The following is a 21,462-nucleotide window of genomic DNA, read 5'->3' as shown; positions in this document are numbered from 1 at the left end:
CCTCAGACAGGTGAATAGAGTTCTATTGAACTCTATTAATCTGTGTGCTCTGTGATCCATTGATAGAGCCTAGTCCAGCCAGGATCTATCAATGACAGAGCGGGACAGCAGGGAACAGAGGTAAGCCCTCCGGCTACCTCCATAGTGGATCTCCCCCCGCGATCGCGCTGCAGGGGGCGATCCACCCCACTAGTCCACCAGGGAGCATTCACATGTCCCTTTAGATGCCGCTGTCAGCTTTGACAGCGGCGATCTAAAGGGTTAATAGCCAGCCGCGGCGATCGCTGTATGCTGGCTATTAGCGGCGGCCCCCGGTTACTGAGAACAGCCGGGGGCTGCAGATTATGGAGCGGGCAGGAGTCCCGAGCCCGCTCCATACATACTGCAGAGCGCCGCATGCATCTCCCCGTGCAGACGTGCCTCCTCCCCTCAGCTCTCCGAAGCTACAGCTGGGGGGAGTGAAGGCAGAAGACGCAGGTCTGCACGGGGAGCAAGAAGCCACGCCCCCTCATCTCCCCCCGCACGTCTGCAGAGCAGGGGAGAGAAGACAAATACACAGCTTCTCATCTCCCCTGTTCTGCTTCGGATGACACAGGTTTTTACAGCCGGGGGCTGCAGAGTATGGAGCGGGCAGGAGTCGGGAGCTCGCTCCATACAGACTGCAGAGGTCCGGGCGACTTGTCAGGTCCGGCCCTGCTTGCCCGAAGTCGGGCTAAGGGCCGGACAAATTCACCTGCCCGGAACCCAGAACTGCGTGTCTCACCCGACGCCCGGGACATGCAGTTCCAGGCGCTGGGAAGGTGAATTCTTCAGGCATTTAGCCCTGCTTCAGGCAAGCAGAGCTAGATGCCTGAGGAATTCACATATAATAAGGCAATCAATTTTGCCCTGTAACTAAACTTCCATAGACTGCAGCTGTGCGCTGCAGCCTTTAGCGAGCCGTGCTGGACGACAGCGTCCTGGTGTAGGCGCGTGCAATGACGTCACTCATTGCGCATCGTGTGCACCTCCGCCTGGCCCGAGGATGCGGTCCAGTAACAACAGTGACCGCTGAGCCTGCCGGAGCGCACATGGGGGCAGACGACACGTAGCAAGGGATCAGAGACGCGGGGAGGTTTGGTAAATAATGTGGTGGAGGGGGGGGGGGGGGGGTTGGGCTGAAATATAATGACAAGGAGGGCATCAGAGGGAGGGGATATAATGACATGGGCCATCAGGGGGAGGGGGAATATAATGACACTGAGCATCAGAGGGGGGGGGGGAATATAATGACACAGGAGTCATCAGAGGGGGAAGGTGGTATAATGGCACAGGGAGCATCAGAGAGGGGGGAGAATATACTGGCACAGGAGACATCAGAGGGGGGAGGGGGTATAATGTTACAGGGAGCATCAGAGAGGGGACGGAGAATATAATGGAAGGGGGCATCAGAGGCGGGGGGTAATATAATGGCACAGGGTACCCTACTTGATCTCTACCTAATAAAGGAACATACCTAGAGCTGGGCGATATGACCAAAAATGTGTATCACTGTATTTTTTTAAATTATCGCGGTATCACGGTATTTAATGGTATTTTTTTTGGGGGGGGGGCTTGTTAAAGTGTCAGAACATCAGGGTTTCCCCAACCAGTGTGCCTCCAGCTGTAGCAAAACTGCAACTCCCAGCATGCCTGGACAGCCTGCGGATGTCTGGGCATGCTGGTAGTTGTAGTTTTGCAACAGCTGGAGGCACAATGGTTGGGGAAACAGCATTGTACTGTATACTCCCCCGCTGCTGTCTATCACAGCTCTGCACTACAGGGGATGAGGAGTCAGGCCAGCGAAAATCTCTTCATTCACCCCATCCTGCCCCTCTTTCCATTCACCCCCCTGCACCCATTAACTCCCCTACACCCATTAACCCCATCCTGCCCCTCATTCCATTAAACCCATCCTGCCCCTCATTCCATTAACCCCCCTGCACCCATTAACCCCCCTGCTCCTTTCATTTATCCTATCCTGCCCCTTATTCCATTACCCCCTCTGCTTCCATTAACCCCCCCTCCTCCTCACCTGTGCGCTGATGCGGCTGCTGGGAAGTGCCCCTGTCATCAGTGCAGTAAGGTTGGCGCTTCCCGACCGGACACAGGATCCTCTCTGTCGGAAGCGTTCAGCGCAGGATGCTGACGCTTCCGCCAGGAGGGAATTTGAAATTTTGATCTAAAGTGCCCACTGCACTATTATGCGCCACGGCCACTTTAGAACAGTGAGCAGCAGCGGCGCAGCTCACGTGCGTTGTGTGAGGGGGCCCGCCGCTCTTTCAAAGATCAGCGGGCCCCCTGACAGGCGGTCTGTCCGCCCCTGAAGCGCTCGCTCCCCTCGGTCCTGCGGCGTGCATTAGGGGCCTCAGGAGCGGGTGCCGGAACTAGAAGAAATGCGGCGCAATGCTCTGCCTTATGCCGCAGGACCAAGGGAAGCGGGCGCTTGTTATGAACACTGGCGAAGAGAGGGGAGAGGTGGACTGGAGCAGGGAGCCGGCTCGGGGCTCCGGGAAACATCAGAGCCAGAGGATGCAGTTTCTGCGCTTTCCCCTGGCTCAGATTGCAGAGAGGAGCCGGGGCCTAAAACTGCAGGGGGAGCGGGGATGAGGAGTCTCCTCCTGCTCTCCCCTGACAGAGCGGAGCCGTGGGCTCTGTAATTCATTCATGAGCGGGGGGAGGGGCCCCACCGGTATAGCGATATCGGGCAAAATTAATACCGTCGGAGAAAAAAAAACGGTATCCGGTGTGAACCGATATACCGCCCAGCCCTAGACATACCTACTTAAAGGAATACTGTAGTGCAAGATAACTTATTCCCTAAGGCATGAAGGGAATGTTCCATCCCTGCATGACATGGCGGCTGAAAGGGGTACTCCGGCGCTAAGACAGCTTGCCTTATTGCGGGGGCCCCGTGATCGCCAGTAATCAGACCCGGATTGAACATGCTCCAGGGACTGATTGTAACTGGGTGCTGCGTGCAAGATCATGGGGTCTCCAGCAGCGTGACCCCCACGATCAGGCATCTTATCCCCTATCCTTTGGGTAGGGGATAATATGTCTTAGCGCCGGAGTACCCCTTTAAATGCCTCTCCATGTATCTATGGGGGAGGGAGGGCTTGTCGGCCGCCCCGTCATGCGGACAAACCCCCTTCCTGCCGGGGCCCCTTACAAAGAGATCAAGGGGGTTTCCCATCGGTCGGAATAAGTTATTTTGCACTGCAGTATTCCTTTAATGGGGCAAACTTACTTATCAGGGGCCCTGTCCACCTAATGGGGTGACATACTAGCAAGTCTTTGCCTAGCAAGTTTTTATTAATAAAGACCTTATTTACATTTACTATTTTAGTTAAAATTATTTTGTACCAGGACAAGTGGATCGTTATGAGGAGCAAGTAGATTGTGCTCCAATTTAGTCCCTTGGACAAGTTGTTTTTCTAAAAATGTCCACAACCCTTATCCAACATCAATGTTATGGCTGATCAGTGTGTACTTACATACATATATACATACAGTATACATTTGCTCACATAATACATATATTCAGCCATTCAGTGCCTACACACCATATGGTGTCCAAATAATACTTCCTTAAGCAGGGCATATGATATTGTGAATACCATATAATTCCCAAATATTACAGCAGTTCAGTTCACAAATATCGACATACAGCAGAAACTAAAAGTAGGTCGTTTTAGTGCTGATTTTAATTTATTTGCAGAGCTCAAGGCTTTAATGTGCCCTCTGTTTAGCTACTGTATCTATAGCTGGCCAAACACATGGGCATGCATGGCCAAAGCGGGCTATTGTGAACATTTTGGCTCACCATAGTTTGTAAATGACCTGAAAATCATGCTTTACAATGGAAAAGGGGATCAGCGGCATAGGATTTTTTGGCCTAGGTTAGCTAAAAATAGTATGCCATGATCATCAGGATTCAGCTAATTGTTTGTCACTTTTGCAAGTTCCTTAACCATAGCGATCTGCCATTTTGGTCTGGCATGTTGCTTCTGAGCTCTTCCAGGTGAATAATCCCACAGACAAATGGTCTGTCACATTGTGGCCAATGAAATGCCCATGTGTTTGGCCAGTTTAATAGTGGAATGGACAGGTTGGTCCAGTCCTCGAGAATACCCTTGTAAAAGGGAGCCCTGTGTGATTGCTCACTTTGCCGTTTTCTCAATCCATCCCTGTTGAGATCATCCTATGTACAGTGACTTAGTTTCTCAACCTTCTTCTGTGGTAGGTAAGCCACTTAACCGGTATCCGCAGACACCATTTTAATGTGTTCTTTTTTGTATGCCCCTTTCTGTGCATATCTAAATTCTTTGGTACTTCATTATCACCTCTGTGTCACACATTCAACACGTTAACATTCTACTTTGCTTTGTGCTTGACATTACAGAGCAAATAAAAATCATCCATGGCATAAGGAAAACTGTGTACAGCAGACTGTATGACTGTCATATTGTGCCGTTCAGAGCACAGAAGTTGCTTTCTATAAACTGGCTTTGGAGCCAGTGCTTAAGGAAATGATTTCCCTGAACAGATCAGCTTGCCATGTGTTTTGCTGTCTTGAGGAGAGCTGTATTACGAAACAGATAATTTGAACGCAAAATTGTTGTACTGTTGTAGCTTGTATCTGGAAGAGCTTCACAAAGCAACACTGTTTCACATTATGCTGTAGACGACCACCTATTTGCTAGTCCTACCTGTAAGAAGATTTCTTGGATTAGTGAGCAGGCTGGACTGAAGCTTACTAGGGGACAATTTGTGGTCATGAGCTGAGCAAAGGTTTTAGTGGCTTATTCAACACTATTTGGCCATGTTCACACGCATTGAAAATGTGAAAGATCTTTCTTGTAAATTCTGTGGTGTGCACAGTGCAGCAAGATCCCATTGAAATCAATAGGACTCTGCCTCAGCTGAATTCTGCCATGTGAACATAGCCTAACAGTTTGATAGTCTAAAACAAAATGGAAGAGCGCTTCATAGCGTAATACCGCCAGCAAGTAATCCACACAAGAAATGGTATGGGCTCTTACCGCAGGTGGTTGTGTGAGCTCACCCACAACAATGGTAAGCGTGAGTAAGAGCAGGGTCCCATCTGCAGCCTTCCTGACCGAGTGAACAATTCAGTGGAATGACTTCTCTGGGTACGGCAGGATCGCATCAGAGCTGACCAGGACAAGCACGGGAGATGAGGTAAGGAACGGTTTATTGGAGTAAAATGTTTAACACTACGTAAAATGTTTAACACTACGCATTTTACTCCAATAAACCGTTCCTTACCTCTTCTCCCGTGCTTGTCTTCGTCAGCACCGATTTGATCCTGCCGCACCCCAAGAAGTCATTCCACTACAGTTTGATAGAGCAGATCTTCCATGTGGTAGGACCATGGCATGGTCTGTTTGTTCTCCTGTTATACAGAACACAATCAACACTTGATGAATAGTTCATTGACAACAGTGCTTGTTACGACATTAGTCCTATTCCCATTTATATTAATTGTGGAAAAGTTGTCTACAGCAGCTACTCAAGTCAGTGCTTTTAGTTTCCAGTGCTGTGATGTTAAATGGTCTAGCGTGCAGCTGAACACTCGGCCCACTGTTAAACTGTCCCCGTCCATAACTCTTCCCTTATTTATCTGGAATCACACTGGTACCAGTGTGGAATGTATTAGTAATCTCATTGCACTTGTGGACTGGGAGCACCAATGATTTGTTAACTTAATAACTGTAGCTATGATAGATGTTGTGTTGTAGAAACTGCAATGGATGGTTTATTAAATCATATTTTCCATTCTCCTTGCTGTAACATGATATATTTATTATTTGGAAATATCTCTTTTCTAACACCTACAGGTAGAGTTTTCAACCTTGTTATTTGTTTGCTTAATGTGTTGACTTGAACATCCACCACTCCCATGGAAAATGTAGAATATAATGAATGTGTAGGAGTGATTTTGTCACCGACATAATTTCCACATTCAGCTCTGTGATCAGTGCAGATGAATACAGCATTATATGAGCGTTCAATGAACTAAAATGACTTGACTCTGTTATCACTTACTTTAAATTATGAGGTTTGACTATAAACACACACTCCAGCATAATTTTATTCATAGCTTGACATTTTCCTCTTAGAAGTCCCTTTCTTCCGTGTTTTTTTTAAAATGATCAGAACATGTATTTTATATGACTTATTTTCTAGCACAAATGCTATTATTGATTTGCTTCATCAATGCTAGTACAAAATATGGAGCATTTTAATATAGATTATAGCTGGAGAAGATTGCAGGAAATACTACTTGGGTATGAAATTTCATGACTGTTTTGCTGAATGAATGGTCAGCTATTATATGTTGAGATAGTTGTCATTTACATAGTTTTTTCATGTTGAAAGAGGCCATTACCATTGTAATGTAAAATGCTCCATTCAGGTAACCTTTCTCTGCTATTGGGGAATTCATCTTTTTTTTATTATTTATTTTATGTATTTATTTATTTCATTTTCTTGGTCATGTTGTCTTAAACCTTACCCACAAATGAATCCCATTTATATGCTCTGTACACGTATGCAAAGTAGCTCTCTTCTTAAAAGAAAAAAAGCTTTCTGCTACCTACCGTAGGTAGCATCCCTTCATATCAATGTTTAACTTATAAAGATCCTTGAAACATGACTGGGGAGCATACCCAAGCCAGAATCTCTCCCAGAACGGAAAGATATAGATGCATGGATGCAACTATACTTAAAGGGGGAATTCGGGTAGAAAAACAGACATGGTGCACATCTACAATCTTGTATAATGATCTGATTGCTTCTCAGCATAATATCAAAAACTAACAGGTTGTTAGTATACATTTTTGATCAAAAAGTACAAGCCCACTCGCCACGTCAAGGCCACCTATTGAGAGTGGGTCCCTAACGTCCCTAGCATAAAATGGCGCAGCACCGAGCGGCGACCACCACCGCCGCGACACCAATGCCCACAGGGGGGAACGACCCACCGGCAGAGCGGCCCCAATGCCACTCAAACCAGTCTATGGGCCGCACCTCCCCGCAGACACGGCGCCACGGCAGCAACGGACACCGCACAGCACCACACCAGTGTGAACAAGGTGTAATGGCTCACTTACCATGCTCTCCCAGTCAGACTGGGAGGCTGCTAGGAAAGAAATGACCCATGTGTAGCTAACTACTACTTATATAGGGTTGGGCTGAGGGGGTGGGGAAGAGTGCAGACAACATGTTCAAACAAAAAAAAAAAAGAGGGGATAGAAATCACAGTGTGAATTCGGGTAGAAAAACAGACATGGTGCACATCTACAATCTTGTATAATGATCTGATTGCTTCTCAGCATAATATCAAAAACTAACAGGTTGTTAGTATACATTTTTGATCAAAAAGTACAAGCCCACTCGCCACGTCAAGGCCACCTATTGAGAGTGGGTCCCTAACGTCCCTAGCATAAAATGGCGCAGCACCGAGCGGCGACCACCACCACCGCGACACCAATGCCCACAGGGGGGAACGACCCACCGGCAGAGCGGCCCCAATGCCACTCAAACCAGTCTATGGGCCGCACCTCCCCGCAGACACGGCGCCACGGCAGCAACGGACACCGCACAGCACCACACCAGTGTGAACAAGGTGTAATGGCTCACTTACCATGCTCTCCCAGTCAGACTGGGAGGCTGCTAGGAAAGAAATGACCCATGTGTAGCTAACTACTACTTATATAGGGTTGGGCTGAGGGGGTGGGGAAGAGTGCAGACAACATGTTCAAACAAAAAAAAAAAAGAGGGGATAGAAATCACAGTGTGAATTCGGGTAGAAAAACAGACATGGTGCACATCTACAATCTTGTATAATGATCTGATTGCTTCTCAGCATAATATCAAAAACTAACAGGTTGTTAGTATACATTTATGATCAAAAAGTACAAGCCCACTCGCCACGTCAAGGCCACCTATTTAGAGTGGGTCCCTAACGTCCCTAGCATAAAATGGCGCAGCACCGAGCGGCGACCACCACCGCCACGACACCAATGCCCACAGGGGGGAACGACCCACCGGCAGAGCGGCCCCAATGCCACTCAAACCAGTCTATGGGCCGCACCTCCCCGCAGACACGGCGCCACGGCAGCAACGGACACCGCACAGCACCACACCAGTGTGAACAAGGTGTAATGGCTCACTTACCATGCTCTCCCAGTCAGACTGGGAGGCTGCTAGGAAAGAAATGACCCATGTGTAGCTAACTACTACTTATATAGGGTTGGGCTATACTTAAAGGGGTACTCAGCTGGAAAACTTTCTTTTTTTTAATCAACTGATGCCAGAAAGTTAAGCAGATTTGTAAATGACTTCTATTAAAAAATCTAAATCCTTCCAGTATTTATTAGTGGCTGTGTACTACAGAGGAAATTATTTTATCTTTAGATTTCTTTTCTGTCATGAACACAGTGCTCTCTGCTGACACCTGCTGTCCATGTCAGGAGCTGTCCAAAGCAGGAGAAAATCCCCATAGCGAACATATGCTGCTCTGGACAGTTCCTATAATGGACAGAGGTGTCAGCAGAGAGTACTGTGTTTGTGACAGAAATTAAATCCAAAAATAAAAGAGTTTCCCCTGTAGTATATAAACGCAAATAACTACTGGAAGGATTACGATTTTTTAATAGAAGTAATTTACAAATCTGTTTAACTTTCTGGCACAAGTTGATTAAAAACCTTTAAGTGGTAGCGGGGAGCTTACACTTTTCATTATAGAGGAGAACTATATTTGTATACTTTTTTTACCCATAGAGCATTGCATACACCATTTTTGGCAGTCTTATCAAAGAAACACACTACATACAATTTATATTCATGTACATATCTTTTTTTAGGTTAAGTCTAGTTCATGCCTTGTTTAGTTTTTTTGTCTTTTTTCTTTTGTGTAACTGTCATGACTATAAACTTTTGACATCCAGATTTTGATTGCAACAGGTCCTGAGACCCACTGCAATTGCAAGATATAACCTGGTGAAGTGTGCAGCAGTGCGCTTCACTCCCTGGCTGGCTGTCAAATGTGACTCATTCAGTCTACTATAATGAAATTAATGAGCTGGACCTTCCACCAGCAAGACTTTCCTACCATCCATTGTGTATGTTGGCCTCCCGAGAGAAAGAGGAGGATTGGACATGTTGATTTTCAACACACGACATGTTGATTTTTTTTTTTTTTGTTCTTGAGGAGATAAGTGACTGCCAGGTAGCAGCTTTGTATCCTCCTCCATTCAGAACACATGCATGTTGTCTGAGTTATGCATACACATGTATGGTGTGTGTGTGTGGGGGGGGGAATTAGGAGAGATAGCTGCCAGCTGAATGCCAGCTATCTTATTTGTATGACTAGCCTGAGTCTCTTCCCACATAAAGTTTATCCATAGGGTTCTATATAATAAATGTATGCTAACAAGCTAATTCAACTTTATAAGTATCATTGCACCACTAGGTAATCACACCCAATATTTGGACACAGACAGCAATGCAGTTTAATATTCCTTAATGGAGAATGCCATTTCAGCTCACGCAGGTTCTGTGGTTGGAGTAGCAGTATACTTGTAGGAAGCAAACAAGCTATAGCCATGTCTTGTAAGAGCAGGAACACACTAATTAAGATTTTTTCATTATTATTATTTGTCTTTAATTGCTCTTGTTTGCATACAATCACATATCTTCCCATTCAGTGGAAAGACAGCTCAAATAACTAAGGGGTGTTTATTTACTGTCTGCTGGGCGACTAGTGAATCCCAGCCTCCCTGCACCCCCTAATAAATGGGTGGCAGCTGCAGCCAGACTGCAGTATTTGGGTGTGAGATTTAGTTAATATAAAAAAAACATTTATTTGGCTTCATGTCTAATCAATTCTTAGGAAACTACAAGGCACACAATGCAACACACAGTCTGTGTATACAATATTTCCTCCTTTTTAAAATAAATAATTATTCCTTATTGTTAATGAGTGATGGACGGAAAAGCTAAGAGATTGGCGATTTGACCCCACAAAAATGGCCCGCATTAATTGTTCCACTGTACCTGTATTGGCATAGCTTATGAAGGTTCGAAAGCTACATCTTGCATCTTCAGATTTTATTTGGTGTTAGTAAGTAGTGTTGCTCGCGAATATTCGCAATGCGTATTTTATTCGTGAATATTCGCGAATATAGCACTATATATTCGTAATTACGAATATTGTTGTTTTTTTTTCCACAGTACACATCACAGTGATCATCCCTCTCTGCTTCCAGCTTGTGTGGTGTAAAGAAGGCTCTAATACTACTGTTTGAGACAGGTGTATGAATTTTTGCATATGGAAAAATTTACATATGCAAATTTCTGCATATGCAAATTTTCGCATATGCTAATTTTTTGCACATGCGAATGTTCGTTTATGCTAATTTTAACAAATGCGAATTTTCACATATGCAAAAATATAACACGAATATGCGAATTTAGTGAATATATGACGAATATTCGTCCATATATTCACGAAATATCGCGAATTCGAATATGGCCTATGCCGCTTAACACTATTAGTAAAGAGAACCTTGAAAGAGGGAGCTGGAAGGCTTGGAATCCAAGGTGCTTGTGTGTTGTCGTGTGGACATTCCAAAATCTGTGTAGTCTTGTAGCCTTTTGAAATAATTCTAATAAAACTACTCTAGATACACAAGTCAAGCGGGGGTGAGCATGGGGACATTTGAGTGAGAGTAGAAAGCCTAGGTAAAGTCAACCACTGCACAAAGTGCACACCTTGGCATCATAATGTACAAGGATAGAGATAAATCTAAAATGAAGAGATTATTGATTCCCAGGATGCAACGCGTTTCACTGCGCTTGCGCAGCTTCTTCAGGCACCTGCCTGAAGAAGCTGCGCAAGCGCAGTGAAACGTGTTGCATCCTGGGAATAACATTTTTATCCTTACTATTGGCTGCACCTTGAGTTGCTCCTGCGCCTAGCTCAGCCGGCATCCACGTTGAAGCTATTTCTATCCTGGTACATTATCTAGCCGGAGGGCAGCGGACTTCTCTACTTTATTTACACTGAATACCATTGTTGTGTATGGGGCTACACAACTTATCAGGGTGAGCGGTTTTATATATCGTCATCATTTTTATGCCCCCGGTTTTAATTGCACTATAGAGCGCTCTCACTCTTCATTTTAGACTGGCATCATAATGGCATTGTATATTACATTTTTAGCCGGGCTAAATATACAGTATAAGCGTTATTCTTACATAGCTTTAGTGTGTGTTCTTTTAATATATTGGGAAGCCCTGGTAACACAACTTTGATGATTCATTTTTAGGGCGGTGGCAGAGAATTCTTCTTTTAGCTTATTTATGTCTACCCATTCTGCTAAATGTCAGAAATTTACTTTAATACATTATCCAATAAGAGTACTGTGCTCGTGGATAGAGAGCAAATATCTAAGGCAGTCTCTGAGAACATTTGTGCCTTAGGCCTAGCTCTTACCGCCAATCCCATTCTCTGTCATTGAAAAAAAACTGCTGCAGTCTTTCCATTTTGTGTTTGGCATTAAAATTCTACTTGGCAAATGGATTGCCTTAGTATGTTTCATAACATTAGATTATTATAGTTTCACATCTGCTAAATAAATTGACTGCTTTCTACGTAAGCTATTGAAAGCTGCTGTGCCCTCAAGCAATGTTAGATGTTATCTAAAGAGCTGGGCCGTTGTATCTGTGCTGTATATTTAGAATGGAAGTTAGATTGCTTATGTATGATATACCACATTAAAGGAAAGGAACTAACCTGGTTTTCTTTAATATTAAAGAGTTATTCTAGCCATATAGAGTTGTTCTGCATTAACAGTACTTTGCAAGAATGCATTTTTTTCAGAATATACTATTTACATTTCTTTTAACAGTTTATACGTTTTAAATCTACCAAAAGTCCATGCCACTTGTCCTGCAGGCCATTAGCTCAGCCTGGCTGATTTTCAGTGTACTGTATCAGGATTAGTGCTGTATTTTTAGCTCTTTATTCCTCTCATCGTGAGAGAGATCCATGCAGCACACCCTATCATCTAGTACTATGTCTGGATTCAGTGTTTGCTTCCCAAAGAAAGAGGCATGTCCATTTATTGTCCCGGGAACAGCTGCCAAAGCAGGGACAGCAATGGGAGACATTTACTGTAGTCTAGGTAGTGAGGCTTTGTATCAGGCAGCTTACCTACCCAAGTGAATGGGGTTGGCACCTTCATTCTCAGAATTGCTGGAGATCTCAGAGAATCCCACCCATCTTAGTGGCATGGCATTCCTAGCTTTATGTTGTATCTTTGCAAAGAAACAAGGGAAAAACCTTTTGAAACCCATTTAAAGGCAGGCCATCTTTAGGTCGTATTTAAAAACTCTTATTTGAAGATTGTGTTTGATCCTTCTTTCAGAGGTGTACATAACCTGATATAAAACTCTGTGTTCCAGTGTATAGGTATACATAACCCACAGGCTATAAATGCTACAAAAATATAGCATTTGGGTGCCTCTGCATAGTGTTGTTGATTGTATTGGCCTCTGTTGGGTAAATGGGTGCTTTCCTGGTGCATACACTGAACTTGTTCATTTAACATGATTTGAGCAGTGCCTAACCATTCTCCAAGCATTAAGAGTAAGGCCATTTACACATCACATTTGGGTACATGTACATCAACATATCCTCAAATGCCACTGGGGGGGGGGGGGGGGATTGATCTCTATGTGGATCCTGCATCGGTCAGCTAGTGGTATAGTCGACTGTATCCATCCCTGTGGTGAAGAGAGAGAGAGGGAGAAGGCACTTTCATGTGCAGGATTTCCAAGCGCTCCCACAGGGAGGAGGAAACGAGGAAGACAGCCGCTCTGCAGAGTTGGTCGTGTACCATACACAACAATGTGAAGTCCCTTTTGCTACCTGTGGTGAAGAGGCAGCTGAGATTGTTAGAAGTTATGTGTGGAGAAGGTCAAGATCACTGTTGGCTTATCCAGTATATTAGAAAAAGAATTTAAATTATTTTGCTGCAGTATATATTTGGTTGAGTATATTTTACCATATCACACAATTTAATTGTTCACCAATGTGTTTTTTTTTTATATACGAACATTCCATGAAATGTAGTAGTAATTTCACCTTAAAACTAGTATCATGTTATCAAGTGGAATTTGCATAGTTTCGGTAGAACTCCGTTCCTTTGTAGTTTGCATGGGATGTGAATGCTGTCTCATGTACCAAGATCTGTCAGGAAAAAAATACAATAAAACACAATTGCATGATCATGGAGTACAATGTGTGTTAACATCCTTTCACCTGTTTGTATTGCTTTTGATTAATCCTGGTTCACCAGTCTTGGGTAATAGTAGAAGTTGCTGTTCCAATCTCTGTAGTTGGATATAATTTTAAGCTTGTCCAGTTGTAGTGTGCGCTGACATTTTCTTCTGAGTATGTGTCCTTGTTTCGCATGGCCTTGATTTAGTGTTTAAGGTCACGCCAAGGCTGTTTTCTTTAGTGTTTGGCTGTTTATAGATTGTTCTGTTTTGTGTGTAATAACACAGCATGCTATGCTTCTGCTCTCATACTTGGCTTTATTCTCTGCACACCAGTCCTGAATAGCTACAGTGCTCAACCGAATTATGGCGCACCCGCTTCCCCAGCAGGCACCAATCCAGCTCGACCTGGTGGATTTCCAGGGGCAAACAGCCCAGGCCCTGTTGCTGATCTCTATGGAACTGCTAACCAAGACTCTGGTGTTGGTAACTACATTAGTGCTGCAAGTCCTCAACCAGGCTCTGGTTTCGGCCATGGAATTGCTGTAAGTGTTTTGTTTTTAAATTTTCTAAGAAATGTTATAGACTTTTGATCTGTAAGTGAATTTAGATCAGGCTGTAACAGTATGGGTATCATTAAAAATGTATTTCCCTGCTAACCTACCAAAATATTTTTATTCCAACAGGTAAAGGCAATGTGAAATTAGGTTTAGGGTTTGAGGTTCCTTTGTAATATATAGAGCAGCGGGGTACACTAACATTGTTAAGGCTTTATATAATATTGCTTACAAGCTGTCATGCTAGATTATTACAGTTTAGCTGTCTATCATGGGGTCATGGATTTATAAAACCCACTGGCAGAATCAATACAATGAGAGAGATATAACAGGATATTAAACTAGCTAAGATAGTCTTCTATAATCACAAACAGTCCTAGAATGTGGTTATGGACCACATGCTGCACATATAATCTCTGTAACCTAACACACTATACAGACAATGAAAAGGTTACATGCACAATTTTATATTATAAGGCTCACTTAACCTATTGACATAAAACACTATTGTTTTATATTGGCTACTGAGATCATTAGATGGCCTCTTTCAAGACTGCACACCTCACTGCCCAAGATGTCCCTTCCATTATAAAAGTAACAGAGAATGATTGGTTCATATTTCTTCATCCAGTAAGGTCACAGTTACTGCCATATACCCAATAGTTGGGCTTCAAACATATTATTTAATTTCAACTGCCCACCCCAATTAATTGCTGATAGGAATTATATAGCACTTCCCATGTTTCATGAACTCGTACTATTATTATGAAGGAAGGGATAAGGAAGTACAGATGTACTTTTTAATGTATTAATATATCTCTAACAGTATTGTGCTTACACAAAGCAATGTACATATTATGTAGATATACCAGACACAAAGATAGCCTGTATTGATGAACTTACATAAGCTTTATATAAGCTGACCTATTATAAAGTACTATTATAGGACGTTACTCCTACAAAATACATGGAAGGAGTACTCCAGCTTAAATCATTCCTGGGCTCCAGCATTTAAAACAAACTGGACTTACCTGTCACAGCTCCCTCGGTGCCCCGGTATCGCCATGCCAGTCCTGTGCCATTTTCTTCCTGCTTTCTGGTAATTGATGCGTTACACTGCTGATCAGATAACCGCTTCAGCGATGCCCCACCTTAACTGGTGATAGGCTGGGCATCAGTGTTAAATATTCAGCCCTGGCTCCAGGAAGAAGGCAGGTGTTAGGGCTCAATTTCAACACACTGCCACTCAGCTTATCGCTGGCCAAGATGGGACATCAGTGATTATCTGATCAGCAGTGTAATGTGTCAACCTCTGGCAGGCATGAAGAAGATGGCAGCGGGAGACTGGAGCAGTGATACCAAGGGAGCTGCGGCAGGTAAGTCCAGTTTGTTATTTTATATGCAAAAAAGTTCTAATACAGATAATAAAGAGGATACAAGATTGATTTGGTTGGTGCCAGTTTAGTTGATCGCAGTGCCTTTCCTATTGAGTAGGCAGGTGTTCCAAGGCCTTATTTTTGGTCCAGTTTTCATCCACTTATTCTTGAAGTGGAGCTAACCCTCATTAAAGTAACAATCCTTATTTTGATTTTCCTGCTTTGCACTAATGCAAACTATTTAGTTTTTTGACAAATATTACTCCAATTCAACATGGACTTTACAATGGATGAGTGGGGCACATCTTTTATAGCCCTCATATTTGTATATCCTGTAGCCTGTCCACCCCACACTTATTAGGTGTAGATAACAATAGTAGTAATAGATTCATTGGCTTAGATTGTGAGCTGAGATCATTGTAAGCTACTCTCCCCTCTACTCCACAGATACAACGTCAAAAGGCAAGAATGTACAGATGTTTTCATAGAGTTTATAGGAAGTTTATATGTAATATGCTACCTTATACCTTATACATCTATGCTCAAAGGGGCTTTCCAGGACTTTTTGCCCCCCCCCCCCACTGGCCTATCTTGAGTATAGGTCGGTCATCAATAAAAAAAAGTGCTAGAAAACCTTTTAAGACTTAGTTAGCTTAGCAGACACAAAAGCATTAGCTTGCTTAGATTCACTGGTTTCCCTCTTTCAACTGTAAAAAAACGTATCTTTATGTAAAGAAATGCGCACTCTGATCCCCCTGTTATAGTTATATCTGCTATCACCTTAAGTGTCTTACCCATGTGACTCAGATAAACCCTAAATTAAGTTCTAATGTATGCATGCATTTTTTGATATATATATCTGTAACTAATTTATTTTCGTAAGACTCAATGTGAATTACTAACCTGTTTTCAAGACTATAACAAAATAAATTCTGTTGTACTGCTATGCTTCTTAGATCTATAAATCTGAATGGAAATTTATCTTGGTTAAATTGCATGCGTTTTGTTTTCAGACTGCAAAGCTGTTGTTTGCTGTATGATGGCATGGATGTGCATTTAATGTTTCAGAGGCTGCCAACCATAATTCCACCATGACCAAAAATACCTGTTTACGAGGCACAGTAAAACCATATTTTTTAACTGCATAACAAGTTGTAGGTGACATAAAAATGTAACCTTCACTTGTTAAACTATGATACATATGTTATCATGTTTATAAAAGCTTAGAGCCACATTAGTGCTGGTATCAAATATATTTAGCAGGACATGGAGTGTCACCATTGCCCAAACCTGCACTTATTCTTTTCATTCAATCTAGCATATCTATAATAAGTGATTTTAATTTAATAAAATGCTTACTTTGCACGATTCAGTTTCTCTTTGTTAACCTGAGAATCTGTACATGTATGGTGGAATACTAAGCACTTCTGATCTAAAGAATGGGATGGAAAATTGCTCAGCGCTAAACCAGCCTTTCTCCAAAAGATGAAGTTTTGGCGGGCAGGAAGCATACAGATGTATTCCCAGCAATGCACCCATCAGTGTCCAACTTCATATGACCATTAGTTTGCTTAGTAATGGTTACACTTAAAACCCTCTCTAAACTTCAATATATGTTGGTTGAATGCTCTTTCAGGAGACAGCTTTTCATCTTGACACAGCCGACAGTGCCGTAAAGCGGTATTCCGGCCAAATACATATTTTCCCCTATCCAAAGGCATGGGGATAAGATGTCTGATCAGCATTCATGCTCCCTCCCATAGACATGAATGGAGGAGGCGTGGTGCCACATCACAAGGTGGTGTGGCATGGCATTACATCTCCAGTCCCGGAAACACAGAGGTTTCCGATACTGGAACAGCAGCCCCGCATAGAATGCGGGGGGTCTCAGTGGTGAGCCTGCCGCGATCATACATCTTATCCCCTATCCTTTGGGTAGGGCTAAGATGTATTTGGCCGTAATATCCCTTTAACTCCAAGGAGAACAAATGGATCAAGTGTTGAATTTCTCTATTCCCAGTTCATCTTTCCTCTGACAGGGGAGAGTTGGGAGTCTTTCAAATATATAGGATAGCCAGCCCAGCCTGCTGAATCTAATAGGTTAAAACAACTTCAAGTGAGGGGATTATCGGACAGTGGTCAATATCCCGGAATACCCCTTTAAGCCTTTTGAATACTTATAAGAAACCATTGGCAATCTTTGATAAATAAGTTGATTCATTTGCAGCCATATTGCTTCAGAAATGCAGTTGGGAATAATTTGACATAGTTTAATTTTTTAAACAAATATGGCTCTGCATATAACAGCCGCACGTGGTTTTGACCAGCAGTCCCACACAGCCTTGTCAATGAGTGGCTACTGGTAATGACGTGGTCCCTATTTGCAATACAGAGTGCGAGTTAAGTATAAAACAATCCCTTAAGATGAAATGTATATGGTACAATTATATGTGAGGGACAGTGTGTGCTGGTGAGTGCAACGTTGTAGTGTGCTTTACAAACAGTGATAGACAATCCAGCTGGAGAAATGTTATAGGAAACAGTCATTTTACCAGCATGCGCTCCTCTATGACTTTGTAATTTGCATGTAGTAATATGTGATTTTCAGTGCTACAGAAATGAAGTCAGCTGTTGGAGTATTGATTATTATTATATGCTTATAATAGAAGAATATGGCAAGCTTTTTTTGTGTGTTTTTACTATGAGGAGTATAAAAACTTTTATTGACTATATAGGGATACCAATATATATATAGATTGTTTTTTACAATATTGATTTCTCTTTGTTGTCTTTAGTTTTAAAACACACACTTAGTTAATACTTTAATAATGAGAACATACAGTTAGGCATCAGCTAGAGCTGCTAGTATTAAAGGGGTATTCTGGGCAAAAACATTTTATCCCCTATCCAAAGGATAGGGGATAAGATGTCTGATCGCGGGTGGCCCGCTGCTGGGACCCCCCCGCGATCTCCCTGCAGCACCCGCAATGCGGGTGCTGCAGGGAGATTGCAGCGGGGTCTCAACAGCGGGCCACCTGCGATCAGACATCTTATCCCCTATCCTTTGGATAGGGAATAAAATGTTTTTCCCCAGAATACCCCTTTAAATATACACATTTACTATAGGAGTAACACTTTCTAAAATGTCAGCTTGTTGTAGTAGTGACAGCCGTTTGGCTGAAATCTATGATAGCCTATATCTGCACCTTATGCTATGGAAAATATAAAGGCTATGGCCACATTTGACATGGAAGCAAGGATTTCTACTTATGTTCTGTCAACTTAAAGTGAACCTGTTATCACTTTAATGCTGCCTGAACCACGATTCATTGAACCTGCAGCTTCTTTCTGCCAACCATGACTGATAGATGTCTCCCTGTTTGGGACTAAAGATCTATCAATTAGGTTGGCCGGGCAGGCAGAAGCCACTGGGGACCACCCTGATGACAGATAGCATAAAAGTAATGACAGGCTCCCTTTAAAAAGCCCCCAGATGTGAAGTTTACAATGTGCTCCTACTTTTCTCATTTGGCCATGTCTCTTTCAGAGGTTTGTAAGGTCAGGATGCTGCTGCCTTCACCAGCTCTCATGTACTGTACTAGTAGACATAATGAAGTCTTGGATGCATTCCTGCCACCACTCTATGCCATGTGCAGCTTCCTACCTTCTACCCCCCCCCCCCCCCGCCCCTGCTGCTATTTTTAATACTAAAGAGGGATGGAGGAGCAGAACTAGCAGACACAGCCAAAAGCAGTATGATGGCAGAAGTAGCAGGGCAGCTAGTTATTTACAGAAGTTGGCCAAACTCAACAGCCAGCTTAGGAAAGTGCTTCATTTTGCATTTAGGAAGAAAATTAACAATAAAATATAACTGCAAAGGTGTCCATAAACTTTAAGTTTCATTGCTTTTTTCTATTCTGTTTTTAGATTTTTGTCATTCTGTATTTCCTGTTTAATAGTTGCTGCATTTTCTTATAGAGTTTCAGCTCAACCCCTAACCCTTTGAACCTAGTTGAAATCTTCTTCAGAATATAATGTCACCATAGTAACCTTAAAATTTCATCTAGTTTGCTTGCATTATCAAATGGGACACATTATCATTCAGCTAACCTAAGTACTAAGGTAAATTACCCTCTCTCAACCTTCCAAACTTCATTTCATACCTCTCGTGCTGGAAGAGCCCTCTGTGCTTTGAAAGCTTGACTATGGTGACCTCTGGGCTGCTCGGAGGAAAGTACAGCCTTGAAGTCACAGTTTTGCTGTGCTTATATTTCTCTGCAGGGCTATTACAATGCACAAAGGAGAGGAGGTTGGCAGCCTTTCTCAGTGGGGTTTTGCGTATATTTTCTAATATTGTCTTACGAAGGTTAAGCACTAAATGTCTGACAAGCTGTTGTATTGCAACTCGCAGCAGCTGCCACTGTTTATGGACTGCAGTGATGTCTTAAAACACAGCTGCAAATGGAACATATTGTGGAAAGCTACATACATGTGGGAAAATGCACATTCATGCCAGCCATGCCTTATCGAGATGAAATGCAGAAGTCTGTTCTCGTTGAATGGGGCACTGACAAACTCAACAATTGTACAATTTTAGGGGCCTTTGATTGCAACGGCTTTTACAAATGGATACCATTGAAACGTTTCAGGTGATTGGTTGCCATCTCATTTTGAGGTATTCTAATTTCTACCATTATATTTGACTGAAATATATACATGTAATCTGCTGTCTTCATCATCCCTTTTATCAGCTCATAAACATATCACCTTCCTTTTAACTCTTTGGTGTCTAACATATTTTTCACCTCTCAATCTATCGCACTTTGATGCTTTTGCTGGTCATTAAAATCACCTCTTTGTAGGAATATTATTTAGGAAGATATTCCAGAAGCTTGCTAAATACATAGAAGAATACCGGGATCTTACCGGGCTTGACTGTAGAGTCACAAGCAGTATAATAATACCATCTGTATGCTGGACCTTTTATGCGTGTTGTAATAAACTGTCTCAAAAAGTCAAAGTGCCACCTCTGTGGATCAGTGTAGACAAGTGTCAAGTTTTTGGTTCATGACAAAAGAGAAAATAATGAACAATAAATGAACATGCAACACCAAATGGGGAGATGTTATAATTTTCTTAAAGACAGAATTGCTCATCCTTCCTGATGCTTGTCTACGAGACTGGGAATCTGGAGACAATACATGGTACAGTCAGAATGGAAACAATAACCATAGTAGAATAAGTCAAGATGAATTAGGCCTTGAGGTTACAAGAGTCAATTAAAAGTCTATTGATTAGGGAATTAATGTAAGATTAAGTGCTACAACACATTAAGGTAACACATGGCCTATTCTTACTGACCCACTTCTAAATGCTATTCCCCTCCTTGAAATAATAGGCCTAATGTCAAGTATGGCATGTTTGATCAAGTGTGTAACTTCAGCAGGCCTCCTGGTAGGTTGTATCTGTCAGATCACCTTAATATGTCCACACTTTGCCTTTGAATAAAGAAAAGACCATATTGGTTCTGTGAATGCCCCAATCATTTCTGTATCCTAATAAACACTGTACTTTCCCAAACAAAGGCTGACAGCTTAGTTCCAGTGTGCAGAGAATGCCACGTTGCATAATTAAGCAATGTGCCAATACTGCAGTCAAAAGATGACATTCTTCCTCTAATAACTATGGAACAATTACGTGAAATTAAAAATGTTTAAACTATACAATATCCAATTTAAAACCTCACCTTTGCAGACCAAATTTGGAACGTTGCCAGTTCCTTAACCTTTTTTGCTTTTCCCAAGTTAATTATGTTTGCATCCTTTTGCTCTTTGCAATTTCCATTGCACAGACAATTACTAACTGAACTGTTATATTTTCTGGTGGGAAAATCAGGAATTACCCTTTTCTTTGCAATGAATACTACCATTCGCTATGTTTACCTTGAGGCACATAGGATTGACCCCAGTTGCATGTATCAACAGATATTGATTGTATTTTTTTTTCCACACGGAAGGAAGACTTATAAAAATTAGCGCAGAAGGAAAGTTCAGTGTTTGTCAATAGCAACAATATGTAATTTTGACCCCATTCCTAAGTAAACAAGCAATTTAGTTTACACAATGTGTGCAACTACTTTTTTTTAGCCCTCAACTCAAAGGGTTTTCAAATATTGAAGTCCTATCCTTAACCCATTA

The 21,462-nt window shown here is 42.5% G+C and overlaps 1 protein-coding gene across 11 annotated transcripts in view; it reads left to right on the top strand.

The window, feature by feature from the left end:
- MSI2 (musashi RNA binding protein 2) overlaps positions 1-21,462 on the top strand; it is a 710,736-nt gene that overhangs the window by 671,906 nt on the left and 17,368 nt on the right. For 4 of the 11 annotated variants that reach the window (XM_056556335.1, XM_056556337.1, XM_056556330.1 and 1 more), the window contains 2 exons: positions 13,669-13,877; positions 19,863-19,940. The exons of 3 other annotated variants lie outside the window; for them this stretch is intronic. In XM_056556335.1, coding sequence (XP_056412310.1) covers positions 13,669-13,877; positions 19,863-19,904 — 251 coding nt within the window. In that variant the 3' untranslated portion in view covers positions 19,905-19,940. Of the gene's footprint in view, positions 1-13,668; positions 13,878-19,862; positions 19,941-21,462 lie in introns of those variants that run through there. 4 more of the 11 variants (XM_056556341.1, XM_056556343.1, XM_056556333.1 and 1 more) reach the window with 3 other exon arrangements.

This window comes from Hyla sarda, chromosome 2 (assembly GCF_029499605.1).
Source record: "Hyla sarda isolate aHylSar1 chromosome 2, aHylSar1.hap1, whole genome shotgun sequence".
NCBI classification, from domain to species: domain Eukaryota; kingdom Metazoa; phylum Chordata; class Amphibia; order Anura; family Hylidae; genus Hyla; species Hyla sarda.
The sequence above is the reverse complement of the archived record's forward strand: the minus strand, read 5'-3'. Positions and strand labels throughout refer to the sequence as shown.